The sequence below is a fragment of the Castor canadensis genome, chromosome 7, assembly GCF_047511655.1.
Source record: "Castor canadensis chromosome 7, mCasCan1.hap1v2, whole genome shotgun sequence".
NCBI classification, from domain to species: Eukaryota; Metazoa; Chordata; class Mammalia; order Rodentia; family Castoridae; genus Castor; species Castor canadensis.
In genome coordinates this window covers 75192052-75205754 of record NC_133392.1, presented here as the reverse complement: position 1 = coordinate 75205754, position 13703 = coordinate 75192052, and the positions used below count along the sequence as shown (strand labels likewise).

At 54.1% G+C, this 13703-nt stretch overlaps 1 protein-coding gene and 2 long non-coding RNA genes across 3 annotated transcripts; 1 reads left to right on the top strand and 2 right to left on the bottom strand.

The window, feature by feature from the left end:
- Positions 1-657: 657 nt before the first annotated feature.
- LOC141424832 (uncharacterized) lies at positions 658-2322 on the bottom strand. The gene is made up of 2 exons (XR_012449776.1): positions 1951-2322; positions 658-1285 (listed from the first exon to the last, which is right to left on the bottom strand). It is a non-coding gene; the product is annotated as an uncharacterized lncRNA (long non-coding RNA).
- LOC141424831 (uncharacterized) lies at positions 730-13319 on the top strand. Its single transcript, XR_012449775.1, has 2 exons — positions 730-1130; positions 13059-13319. It is a non-coding gene; the product is annotated as an uncharacterized lncRNA (long non-coding RNA).
- Positions 2719-11193, bottom strand: Opn4 (opsin 4). Its single transcript, XM_074077939.1, has 10 exons — positions 10787-11193; positions 9536-9678; positions 8044-8177; positions 7503-7706; positions 6717-6888; positions 6241-6396; positions 5282-5389; positions 4199-4379; positions 3028-3255; positions 2719-2727 (listed from the first exon to the last, which is right to left on the bottom strand). The coding sequence occupies exons 1-10, from the start codon at positions 10928-10930 to the stop codon at positions 2719-2721; spliced, it is 1479 nt and encodes a 492-aa protein (XP_073934040.1). The 5' UTR covers positions 10931-11193.
- Positions 13320-13703: the final 384 nt, after the last annotated feature.

The window sequence follows — 13703 nt, the reverse complement described above, 5'->3', positions numbered from 1 at the left end:
AGAAGCCAGAGAGGGACCTGTATTCCCCCTCTCCACTCTTCACCTCCTTCTCTGCACTGTACTACGCCACACTACTTGGCCTGGCCCAGGAGTCCGGCAAACCATCTTCTCCCATAACATTCTCTGCCTCCTAGGCCCCATGCCATTCATCCTTAACTCCAGCCTTGTCCCCTTTCTTAGGTGTGTCTGTACTGCCAGGCTGGAGAGGACCCAGTGTGAAGAAAAGAAAAAGGCCAACCCTGCATGGGGAACCCAGGCAAGGCTGTACCTGAAGCTTCAGGTTCTTTCTCTGCAGTCTGATACCTACCTGATGCTTGCCTCTGGGAAAAAGGTGGAGTGATAGGAGGAGGCTCTTAAAGAGGAAGGCTAGCCTCCTTCCATAGGCCTCCCCTGGGAGACCAGAAGCCAGCTGGAAAGCAGCTGGTATCCACAGGCTGGGCGGGGCTTAGCAGCTCATTGGGGAGTGGGGATGGGCCACACCTGATCTTTGTCCCTCTGCAGTTTGAGATGGATTTTCAGGAGTGAGAGTCCCAAGCTGGGGGCAAGTTGGGGGTGGGCAGGAGAAGGGAAGAAAGAAACTGCTGGAGACACCAGGGCTAGGCCCTGCTCTCTCTTCCATCACAGCACCAATAGGTAGACACTTTGTTTGTCAGAAAAGACTTTTTCTGCCTTTTATTCTTCTATGCCCTGTCAAAGGCACAGACTGGGAGGAACTTAGACCACCAATATGAGACAAACCACAGGGGCAGAGCGTGTGCATACGTACTCAACAAGCATGCAATCTACAGGGGAGTGTGGCTGCCATGTGGGCTGCAGGGGGACGATATGGGGGTGAACCAGAGGTGAGGAAGTATTTTCAATGCACAAAGTGAGGTCTGTGTTCAGTTGGCCTTCCCAGGCCAGTGAAATACCCAGCCTAGGCACACAGGCTGGCCAAGATGCTTGGTTCATAAATAGCTGGTGTGTTCCCTGGAGACATCACCGATGTCATTGCCTGGACAATTCCAGCACACAGCATTTGAGGGGCTGGAAGCCGGATGGCCTTTGTAGACGCTCTTTAGGCTGAGCCTGGATGCAACTGCTGAGCTGAGAAGTGGATGAAGACCACATTGCAGGGCAGGAGTTTTGCGGTATGGAAAGGGGACACAGGACTGAGGATAATTTCAGCACAGCATGGGTGATGGGAGGCGGGGCAGGGAAGGGGATGGAGCTAGACATGTCCCAGAAGAGAGAGCCAGTGGGTGTCCTACATCCTGGGGTCCAGGTTGGGGAGCTGCCCCTTGATCTGAAAATAAACAGAATGCATCCATTTACCCAAAGGAGCATCCCAAGGGCAGCAATCTTCCAGTGACCCTCTGGGTTTGGGGTCACTAAGAGGTGAAGGCAGGTTATATGGAAGGGCCAGGTTGAGGTGCAGGTTGGGGGGTGGGAATTCTCAAAGACCAGATCTTGAAGAAGGAGCCTGCAGAGTCTAAGGCTGGCTGTCGGACAACCCCTGGGACAGCCACAGGCTCTTAGACTCGTGGGTTTTGGGCAAAGCTCCTCCTCATGCACACCCTCCAGTTCATCCCTTCTCTGCACTCCTGATGTCTCCTTACAGAGTCACTCCTTGCCTGTCTTACTGCACCAGGAAACTTTGCCCTGCAGGCTTACTCCACTCAACTCAGCCTTCCGGGGACACATTGGCAAGTCCTAGCTAAACTACAAAGCTAACCAAGCCCCTTCATGGGCTCTGTCCACCAGGGTCAGGTCTGGAAACTCTTCAGGCCACCGCTCCCATAACCTTTTGTCCTTTTTCCCTTCTATGTCTCCTCTGCCATCCCCAGAGCCCCTTTGGATGCTCCCAGGGTCACAGAGAGACATCCTATCCCAGGACATGCCAAGTTCCCTCCCCTGAACCCTTCTGGGTTCACATAGGACCTTGATTGGGATGGCTCAAAATTCCCCCACCTCAGTTGCCCAGAGATCCCACTTCACTTCCACCTTCTCTGGGGGGGCTCAGGGACTTGCCTCTGCTTCAGGCAGGCTGCGTGCTCTTAACTCAGTGGCAGTGCTTATCAGGCATGTCTGGTGACTGCTGATGGCTCACCCTCTCTGCCAGTGCCCCTGGCCAGCCCCTCCTCCCTCCAGGCAGGCACTGTATCTTTCATCATTGCCTGGCCAGTCCAGGGGTCACTGCCAGGTCTCTGTCCTGCTTCCTATGACATGAAATGCCAAGATGGGGAGTGGTGCTCCCTGGGAAGGTGAATGCTGGGGTGAGGGCAGGGGCTCCCCTCTCATGGACAAAAGGTCAAGCAGCATGAGGGAAGGAAGACAGGACTCGCCAGTGATCTTGGGCTGGCTAGGGAAGCCAGAGAACACCCAGTTGCTGGTGGGTGGGGGTGGGGGTGAGGGGAGGGCAGGGTGGGGAACCATCAGCTGATGGGGAGAGGCTGCCTGGGTGCCTGTGCTCACGACATTTGCAGTGTTCCAGAATATGGCCCTTCTCTAATCACCATCAACATTCCGTTCCATAGGCACTTGGGCTGACAGCTGGCCTTCTTTTAATAGCCACAAGTATTCTGCGTGACATCCTGGTCTCAGGGCATTCTTGGTGAGCACACACGTAGCTTGCAGCCCCTCCCCCAGGTTTATCCAGCATTGAAATCACACAGAGAGGTGTACATCATCCACAGTCAGTCACATACAGCACAGAGCAGACACGCAGGGCACACTTGGTCATGTGTCCTGGGGTGTCACAACGACAGCAAATGCCAGGCACATGGTCACTCACATGCATTACTTATGGTCTCCTCCCTCATGGACACACACACGTATACACATCCATCGTGGCACAACACAGCTAACAGCATTGCCTGCTACATGCGTGCATGGTTACACCGTCACACACAGACACACCCAGCGTGGTAACAGACCACACTCAGGCCCTGCCTAGGACTTCTTAGAGTCACAGAGACACCCAGGCAGGCAAGAGAGAGGAGAGGGGGTGATTCCCAGAGAACACTGGGCCTGCCCAAGAAAGCAAACCCCTCCCCTTCCTGGCCACTCCCTGGGGCTACTTGACCCTGTTCCTGGGCTCTTTACAGATTGGCAGGTTCTGGGCCCAATCACCTTCCCGGGAGTCTTGGCTTCCTGTCCCTCAGGTCTGGGAGGGTCCTTGACTTCCCAGTCCTCCAGGCCCTGACAGGATGGGGATTGTCCACTCACTGGCTGAGCAGCCTCCCATGAAGCTGTTGCCATCGTCTCTGTCCATCCCTGAAGGAGGTAGGAAAATAACTGTGAGGTGAGATGAACAGCCTGCAGAATGCTCCTGTCCCCTGCCACCAGGGCCTTCTCCAGCCTCCCCAGAGGTATTCATTGCGGGAAGGCCACTGACACCATTACAAGGTTGTGGTCACCAAATCCCAGTAAACTGTACCTATCTGTGCCAGGGTGTGTGCTTGTATGGGTGCCTGTCACCTGTACAAACACCTTCCTAAGCATGCAGGTGTCTAGATTTTTGGGGAGATGCACGGTCTTCATAAGAGTCTAGTCCTCTTTTAACATATTAGATTGATTCCTCAGTTCTTACTACAGTGGTTCAAGAAAGGGACTCAAGATAGTGTCCGCTCCAGGGAGGGCTGTCAGGCTGGAGGCTGCAAGGGCTAACACCAACAGTGGAGTCAACACCTGCCCATGATCACACCACAGTCCCCCAGCCAGTTGTCCAAGCTTACACAGTGAGGATGTGGAAAGCTGAGCCTCAAAGTCAGGTCCCCCTGACTCCAGGCCAGTGCTCCTTCTTCCCCTGTATCCTGTGGTTCTCAAGGTCCTATGGGAGGAGGAGGCTTAATGCGGAGGAACAAGGAGCCCTGATCTGGCTCTTGCCTTGCCTCTGGATGCTCACGTGGGCCCAGAACACTAATCTTTTCAGTCTGTGTTCTAAGAATAGTGTCAGCATGGAAAAGAAGGTGACCTGGAGTTGGAAGACCCACGTTCAGACTGTACACACTGCTGGGTGACCTCAGGCCAGCCCATTCCCTCTCTGGCCCCAGGGCCCTTGCCTGTCACAGAGGATGACACATAGGAGATTAGGAGGGGCTGAGGGTTACCTAGTTTCGATGGTAGCCCTGCAAGGGCCCATAGCTCTCCCAGAGCCCTGGGGCTGGTTTGGGAAGGGAGGGCAAGGTGTCAGCCAGCAAGGGCTGAGCATCCTTACCACCTTGCTTTCAGAGCCCAAGGACTCCTGGCGCCTCCGTCCAGAGATCCAGCTGAGGTCTGAGGCCTGGCTGCTCAGTGTGGAGTGATGGGTAGAGCGATAGCTGAGGGAGGGGCGGCTGTGCTGGCGTGACACACCCAGCAGGACCCCCAAGCAGGGCAGGTGCTGGGCAATGGCCACCCTGTAGGAGTCACACATCTGATTAGAATGAGAGACATGGGGGTTGGGGCACAGACAGACAGATACAGGATAACTAAGGTGGGTGGATGGACAGATGCTCGGTAATGGGAACAGACAGACAGACACTGGGAGTCATTGGAGGTAACAGGGATGAATAGATAGATGCTAAATGATGAGGGTAGACAGACAGACAGATGTTGCAAGAAGGAGACTGACAGGTTCCCAGGGCTGCTGAGATGGAGAACAGACCCTGGGATGGTGGGCATGGAGGGTGAGCCTTGGGGTAGGAGTCAACCAGGCAGACATTGCTTCCAGCCCTCATGTGGCTGGCCCAAGCCACATCTCTGGGAATGGGGACCAGGAACATTCCTCAGCGCTCTGGACTGGACTGGCTGAGGCCTGCAGCTGGCTTTGGGAGGGTGATGAATGATGGATCCCACCAGGCTAAAAGAAGCACTGAGGGCCCCAGAGGAGAGGCACCTTGTTGGAATTCTTTTTGGCAGAGCTTCACTAGTCACAACCACTCAGGACCCTGCCAGGGCCCTTGAGACGGGATCAAGTGCTTCTGATGGGGTCTCCCTAGGGCATTGCTGTCTGGGGGCTTATCTTTGCAAGGGTACCACTGCTGATAAGCTACCCTGGATGCCTTTATGACCCATCTCTGAAGACCTCCATAGTTAGGACTATGCCCAGAAAGCCCTAATACCCTCCAGAAGGTCCCTGGGAAGCTGGGGCAGGAAGAGGTCATGCCAACTTCAAGCCCTACTAGCTGGTACCAGACGCTTATGGCCCCTGCCCAACTCACATACAAGAGACCCTTCAGATGGCTGGCCTCTGCCCTGATCTGCAGACCCTGGCCTTCCATGCCCATAGGTGGACCTGGAGGCCTGGAGGAAGCCACACCTGTATTTGGGGTGGGTGATGGCATAAACGATGGGGTTGTGGATGGCAGAAGCCTTGGCGATGACAGCTGGCACTGAGCTCATGCAGGGTGTCAGGATGTGTGCGTACCTAGGACAGAGGAGATGTCCCCATTCGTTCCCCCAATTTGGCTCTCACCCATGAGTCTTCTTCTGGGTCAGGTCCTGTCAAGGCCCAAACCCCAGCCCAGCCTAAGCCAACACAACCAAGCCAGCCCCATAGGGAGGAAGTAGCAGTGCCAGGGAGAATTCTGGTTTGAGGTGGGTAAGAGGGGAGCTCAGGTGTGGTTGAGGATGGGGCTTTGGAGTGGGAAGGTGGCCAAGTCCCATTGTCCCTTGGAACCTGTATTGCTGGCAGTATTTCCTCATGCCCTCAGACTCTCTGTTGCAAGTCTTCACATACCACACTCTGATGCCCACTGTTCTCTGGCTCTCTTAGAGAAACCTCACAGTAGGCCCTAGAAGGAACTGGACCATTCCTACACAAAAAAAGTCCATACTCAAATAGATCCAAGGTGTTATAGCTCTCTCACTTTCCTAAAAGGGCTTCTGAAGTTTAGCCTTCACCCATGCTGCTGGAGATGCCAAAGTCCCCATGACTCTAGCCACCAAGAACTAGAGGACAGCTCTAGGGATCTGTTCCTAGGTGACAGCACCCAGCTGTGTGCCCACAGCCCGAGTAAAGAGGGAACCAGAACCTCAGGGAGAGCTACATGTTCTCCAAGGGCTGGCAGCCCTCAGGTCAGATCTGAATGTGGTCCAGAGCCTCCCCAGCTGTGCCCTGGTGCTCTAGAAACTGGATAGGCTCCCCTCGGGTAGGGCATGTCACACAGGGAGAGGGGAAGACTGTGAGGCTGGACTTGGGTATCAGGGTGGCTGGCTTGAGTAGAACTGGAAGTTGAGGCTACCTAGGGGGCCTTTCCCCTACCAGCCCCTGCTCACCCAGCAAAGGCCACCAGTGCAACAGTGGAGTAAGGGGCCCAGGAGAGCACGAAGAGGAGGATGATCAGTAGTGAGATCTTGGCCATCTTCCACTCACTCTGCAGCCGCCGCCACTGCCGCCACTGCAGTGGGGACTCATTGCAGCCCTCACAGGCCCTAGGAAGTGCATATTTCAGGTCGCAGCAAACACTAGAGTCATGGTTACTGTTGGGACCTGCCTGGACCATCCCTGGGGCACTGAACAAGGGGTCAGGCCCTTCCTGTGCAGGCAGCCCTGACTTCCAGAACATGTTCTTCACACTGAGCCTCAGCTGTCTTCCTGTGGCTCTACCTGGGGTGCCCTTCCTCAGAAGACCTCATTTCCAGAAACTTCCCTAGGTCCCCCCACCCCCCAAGTGCACGGTCTTCACCTGCCTGGAGCTGGGCATAGCAGACCCCCTCCTTTATCCCTTCCTTCATCTGCGCCAGGCACTTACCGGCGTGTCTCCCGGATGGTCCTGAAAATGAAGATGTAGCAGTAGACAATGATGAGCAGGGGGAAGAAGAACACAAAGCAGAAGAGCAGCATGGTGTAGGCGCGCACTGGGGGCGTAAAGGTCATGTAGTCCCAGGAACAGGATGTCAGCAGCCCCTCGGGCACATAGGCACCTGGGAGCCAGGGCAAGTGCTCAGCCTTTTGTGGTAGCATGACCTAGGGCTTCTAGTCCAGCAGAGGCTTTGTCTGTGGGGTTTGGGGTTCTCAAACCTTACTCTGCCCTGCCTTACAGTAACAAAGCCTGGACAGTTGGGGGGACATGAAGGGAACTTTCCAAGCTGAGTCTGGCTGGGGCATCAGCTCAGAAGACAGCTGGCAAAGCCTGCTGCTGCTGCTGCTTGCTCTTGCTAGACAGCAGCAGAGGACACACAGTAGTCCCAGGGCTCTGGTCCCCAAGGTCTCTGCCCAAGAAGAGCTAGAGCCTTGCTGCACCTCTGCCTGTTTGCAGAGGCCTCACATCCCAGTCCTCTTCCAGTCTGACTCACTACTAACTTAGCAGCAGACATAACTGCCATTTCTCCCACCCAAGAACAGGGTGATCCCTGATGGAGCCTCCCTCTGATAAGCGTCCTCCCCTGGTAAGAGTCCCACTCTGAATGCCCATCTGACTTGCGACTCAGATGGTCTCTGGGATCCCCTGCCAAATTACTGACCCAATTTCACCTACCTCCCCTCCAACTGCTCCCCCAGCCTATCTGCCCCTCCCCCATTTCACCCTCCCACTTACTCCAGCCAAAGAAGGGTGGTAGACTCCACGCCAGGGCATAAAGCCAGACTCCCAGCAGGACAAGCGCTGTCCGTCTCTTGGATGACACCCCAATGGTGGCCAGAGGGCGAGTGATCACTAGGTATCGGTCCAGGGCGATGACCATCAGGGTGATCATGGAGGTGATGCCAAAGAGAGCCCCACAGAAGGCATAGAACTCACAGCCTATGGGCACAGTCCCTGTTCTAAGTCCTTGGGGAGGGAGCCCATCAGGTACCCAAGCAGAGTGGGGTCCAGGGATAGGGTACACTCGGCTCCTTCCCCACCTTCTCAGAAAAGCAGGCCTGATCTCTCTTCACCCTGTCTGCTTACTGTATGTGGCCAAAGCTAGGGGAGGCCTGAAGACCAGAACCAGGTCTTTCCTCCTCACTCACTTTTGGGATTGAGGACTCACCCACTGTCTGCTCAGGAAGAGCGAATCACCTCATCTGAGTCACCCTCCACAGTGAGCATCCTCCTGTCAAACCACTCTCCTCCCTCCAGAGAAGCCCCAAGTGTCTACCTGTCTCCCCAAAGAGCCATTGCTTGTAGAGGCTGCTGACAAAGAAGACGGGCGCCTGGGTGAAGGACATGAGGAAGTCACTGGCCGCGAGGTTGATAATGAACATGTTGGCGGGGGTCCGCAGGCCTCGGCTCCTGTAAGGGTCAGAAGGGGTTAGGGGCTACTTTCTAACACCTCAGGAGTTGTGGGGCACTTCCCTCACCACTTAACTACACATATGCATACCCCACACATGCACACATACATACACATGCACGTGTGCATGCAGACAGACCAGGGCTGGGGCTGCAGACCTATCCCTCTGTCCAGTAGGTACCACCTAAGCAGTGGTTGGTCCCAGTAGTGCGGGCTGAGGGAACCCTTTGGTGGTTCCCTCAGAATGAAGTGGGGAGCACTGTCTCTCCAAAACCTGCTGAGCCACCCAGGGGAGACTAGTTCTCAGTCCTGTCCCTTTTCTCTTCTCACCATCTAGATTTCCTCTCCGTGACTCACACTCTTTTCTTGGATAAATCTCTACAAGCCAGGCCTCCCCAGTGGTTCCTCCCAGGCTCTTCCTCCATATTCCCCGACTGCCTTCCCACTAGATTCTCAAGCTTCAGGCAACCCCTTTGTCCTCTTCCTTCCAGTTCCCTTTACAGCTGTCTGTGCAGCCCTTGCTCTTGGGGTGACAAAGGGCAGAAGAGCTGATTGACCGTGACCACAGGACAGAAACTTAAAAAAAAACCCTCATCTCCCGTCACCATCCATCTTTGCGTCCACTCCCTGAGGAGGGTGTCATTCTTCCTATTTTCCAGATGAGAACTCCGAGGCCTTTACTCATAAAGTGATTTGCTCCCAATCATAAAACTCTGCACGTGGCCCAGCCAGGAATCAACCACTCCCTTCCCAGGCAATGCACACTTATGAACTTACTTAACATCCCCTGGACTCCCTTTTGCAGAGAAGAAAAGTGAGCTCAAAGAGGATAAATAACAGGCTTAGTCCTCCCACTAGTCCACGAGCCAGGAATTGTAGGACATTAGCCTGCTCACTTCCCCCACCTGCCTGTTTCAGCCATCAGGCTGCCAGCAGGGCAGGTGGGGAGGGAAGCCCTAGGGGTCTGTTAGGGCTGGTTGCCAAGGAGCTTGAGGACTCAGGGAACCTAGTGCCCAGGGATGCTCTTCAAGATAGAGGGAGGATACCCCCTGGAGCAGGTGATGGCAGAGGCCAGCTGAGAGAAGGGCAAAATGGACAGTGACATGAGGACCCTAGGGATTCCCGCCCTCCACAGAGGACCCAGTGGGTGAGTGCCATCCAAGCATCCCTGGACTGTTTTCCCCTCTTTCCTGAGTTTGGAGATTACACCCTAGACCTGAGACCATCAAACACTTGGCCCTGATCTCACCCAACCTCAACTGGGCAGAACACAGCAACATTCCTGCCCTTGTGTTCTGCCCCATCTTGCATGGCTGGCCACCCTCAGTGCCCTGGGTCCAGTCCCATCAGCAGGCACCTGCAGAAGGTATAGATGACGGTCAGATTACCCAAAGTCCCAGTGAGCCCAACCAGCAGGATCACTGTGCCCAGGGTGTAGTGTGTGTGGTCTGGAACATCAACTGTGGGGAATGGGACCTGGGCAGCCTGAGCCCCAACTGCCTGTACAGAGAGAGAAAAGGGAAGGTATCATTATCTCTGAAAATGAAGAATTAGGGTTCCCAAGAAGGCAGGTGGGGAAATTTGCCCACACAGTAACCTAGTGGCTGAGCTGGAATAGAAATGCAGGTCTTCTTATAGTTGAACTCAAGCCCCTGTGCATATAGGTACAAGGCTTCTCAGAATAGGCTCAGTCACCTAGTAGGCTGGTAGGACAGACAAGCTTGAAAAGCAGAGACATAGTTTGGGTGACCCTACCTTTCCTTGAAAGGAAGACAGAGCCAACTCTTGGGTCCCAACCCAATGTATGAATACCCCGTATTGAATCTCCCCTCAAAGGATAGGTTACATTCCCCATAGCATAACTGGGTAGGGTTGACCCTGAAGCCTGGCAAGAAAAAGAGAAAAAGAATTTCCTTTAGAAAGAAAGCTTAGGCCAGGCACTGGTGGCTCATGCCTGTAATCCTAGCTACTCGGGAGGCAGAGATCAGGAGGATTGTGGCTCAAAGCCAGCCCCCAGCAAATAGTGAGCTATCTTGAAAAAAAAGAAAAACTATCAAAAAAAGGGCTGGTGGAGTGGCTCAAGATGTAGGCCTTGAGTTCAAACCCCAGTACTGAAAAAAAAAAAAAAAAAAAGAAAGAAATCTAGCTTGGGCCTCCAAGAATCACTGCAGGGAGGTTATCACCCATGAGGTGCACAATTTGCAGACCTGGCTCCCATCCCATCCCCTTTCTGAGAAAGAGTGGTTTGATTTCTGTCCAACATTCTACTCTGGACTGAACAAATCCAGGTGCTCAAGGTATGCCTTTCTCTGTGGAAGTCTCCACAGGGTATCTGGCCCATGTTTGAGAGGAAAGGATACAGCCAAGGGCCATTCCAGCCCCTGTTCTCAGAGTTGGCCTTTGTGGTCCACCAGAGCTCTCTGCAGGAGAAGATGTTGCCTGTACCCTTCTCTCAGCCAATTTGTTCAGGGAAGGCTCAGAGAGGTCCAGTGACATGCCCAGGGTCCCACAGCAGAGCTCAGGCCTTTTCTACCTCCCTGTAAAGCAAGAGGGAGGCCAGGAAGTGGGGAGGAGAGGCTCTGTGCACAAACATGCTCCCCAGACTTACCGTGGAGCTGACCGGTAGAAGCTGGCCTAGGTTGGAAATGTTGCTCTGGGTGCTATCCCACCTGATAGGTGGGGCTGGGGTGGCCACAAAGCTAGGCTCCTGGACCAGGCTTGGAGAGACTCTTGGCCCTGAAGGAGGGTTCATCCTGAGGTGGGGTGGTCCTTGCTCAAGCCCACAGAGAAGTCAAGGGCAGGACTTTGTGCGCAGCCTCCCTGCTCTCCTCCATCCTCAGTACAGCTGCCCGTCCACCTGCTGACTGGTCTCACATCCAGCACAAATGCAGCCTGAGCTGATCCTGAGGCTGGTGGCTGCTCAATGTTCAGTGAAGTGTGAAGGCATGAGTGTCACATTTAAGGCCACTCACAGCCACAATGTCCCTCTGCACCTTTAAGTAGAAGCACTGAGCACATGCTCAGTGGCTCCTTGCTTCTGGGTTCCTCAAACATGGCTCCCTGGTGTCTACCCCCTAGTGTCTAATAATGGTGACATGAAGGATGGTGTGTGTGCCTCAGGGACACTGCCAGGCTTAGCACCTGGACACTGGACAGGCTTTGTCCTTCACTCTGAGCGTGCTCTGCTCCCTTTCTTCCCTGGGCTCACCAAGACCTGTTTCTGCTGGGCATTGTGGCTCACTCCTAAAATCCCAGCTATTTGGGAGGTGGAAGTAGGAGGATTACTAGTTTGAGGATAGCCTGGGCAAAGTTAGTGAGATCCTGTTTCAAAAACGAAATATAAACAAAAGGGCTGGAGGCGTAGCTCAAGTGGTAAGAGCACTTGCCTGGCATGTGTGAGGCCCTGGGTTCAATCCCCAGTACTGGAAATTCACCTCCCAAAAGAACCTAAACCATCTTCTGCTGCCCCAGGAGTTCCCATGGCTGAGACAGTAGAGGAACTCAGCAGGTGAGCTGTATGAGCCTACAGCGTGGCATCTTTATATCACCACCCACAGAGTCACAGTGCTGCTCCAACCACAGACAAAGAAATTGAAAGTACGCATAAGGATGAGCATGGGGGTGGGGAGGGGGGTGGGGGGTTGGGGGGGAGGCAGATCACTAGGCCTTTCTCATTTGCTGTGTTTTGATCATAAACTTTTATACTGAAGTATAAAAATAAAAAATAACTCACAAAGCTAGAAGAGACCTGGGAACTCACCCAAGCCTGCAGGCCTGGCCCAAGATGACTGCCTGTCAGAGGGAGAAGGGGCCTGGCTCACCTCATCCCCCTTAGAGAAGCAGCAGGAACTGGAAGCCATAAGTCCCAGAGTCGAAGATGGAGAGGGAAGATGAGCATACAGTTTTCAGGAAGGCTGACCGGGAAGGTCTGCTGGCTTCCAGGACATTCTGTGTGGGACGAGGTCCCCAGGAACCGGGTGGTGATTTGTGAAGTACTGGAGTGGGGCGATAGCCTCTCTTCCGGGGGTTCCCATCTTCACAAATAGTTGTCCTAGAGACCAAGCTGTGGACTGGAGAGCAGGAGCACCCTCATTCAGGAGGGAAGCCGCACTTCCCAGCCAGCATTCAGGCCAATTTGTCCTTCCATTACCCACCTCTGACTCACAGAGGCTTGCCCTGGATGCCGGGTGAAGCTGAGGAACTGGTTCTGCTGTTAGTCCTTAAGCTCACTGTGGACACACCAGCTGCTTGTTTTTGGGCTTAAGGACTCATTCCAGCTGGGAACAAGTGTGAGTGATGCAGGCAGTGTAGCTGGGGGTGGCATGCCAGGAAGCAATGTTTGTCAAGGGGACAGGTGAGGAGGGAGTCTATATACCTAGGATGCCACAGACCTGAAATCCACACCTCAAAAAAGCCCAAGAAATTGAACTCCTCCTTCAGAAGCCCACAGCTCTCTTGGATCTCCATGTCTGAGATCTCCTAGGAGCTCAAGCCCCTCCCCCCCATGCTTTTTCTCCTCTGGGGGGAAAAAGCTCCCTTGCCCACAGCCACTGTCCAACTGAGGCCGGGAGGCTATGTGGGCAGCTTCAGCCTCCAACTGACCCCTCTGGCTACCACTGCCTAGGCTGTCCTGGCTATAAGCCAAGGCTGGAGGTTGGAGTGACACTGAGCATTAGGATGTCTTCTTTCATTACCATGAGTTTGACAATCAGCAGAGGCCGCCAGGGCAGCTCTCCCCATAGCCTGTCCATTGTGTAGTATGACAGAAACTGCACATGGGCAAACTAATTAGTTACAAGAATAGTCTAACAAAACAATGAGCTTTGTTCTCGAGATTTGCAGAATTGAAAAGCATCTCATAATTTGGTTTTTGGGATCAGATGTGCAGCATCTAAACCGCCTGCTGTGAGGAGTCACCCAGCAGTCTGTGGATATCCATCATCTGCTGTAAGGAGGTGCCTGCCAGCCTGGAGTTACCCATCACCCACTGTGAAAAGGTGCACACCAGTCTGGGAACCCCACCAACCAGCCATATAAGTCACTCCTAAATCAGCTTCCCAGCAAGATGGACTTTGGACAAGTGTCTTCTATTTTCTCATCCATCAGCCTTTTCAAATAAAGTCACCTTACTTGCCTCAACACCTGTCTCTCGACTTAACTGGCCTGTTACACAGTGAGCAGATAGACCTGGGTCTGGTAATGGGGCTGCTGGCCTTCTGCCAGACAGCTCCTGTCCTCCCAGGTACCCAGCTTCGATCCTCTCCCCTGAGCACCTCTTCCCATACCGCCCCTCAGGACTCACCAAGCTTGGCTTAGAGTGGGTTCCGGCCTCTCTCTGCCTCTCCTGGCTGCCCAATGACAGTTCCATGGGCTATGCCACTTAAGAATTTCAGTGCTGTGACAACTGGGGAAGGAGTCCTCAAACTACATGGTTCCTACCCTGGTTAGTGTCCACTCCCTTAGAAGTGGGCTCTGGGCAGCTCCCGCTCTCACTGGACGAGTCCCATAGGACAGGGCTGATCTTA

Coding starts and splice junctions, on each gene's coding strand:
- Opn4 (XM_074077939.1), bottom strand. CDS start 10,930: ATGAACCCTCCTTCAGGGCCAAGAGTCTCTCCAAGCCTGGTCCAGGAG. Junction 6,397..6,716: donor ACCATCCGGGAGACACGCCG/GTAAGTGCCTGG, acceptor TGCACTTCCTAG/GGCCTGTGAGGGCTGCAATG. Junction 3,256..4,198: donor TGGGCTCTGAAAGCAAGGTG/GTAAGGATGCTC, acceptor TACCTCCTTCAG/GGATGGACAGAGACGATGGC.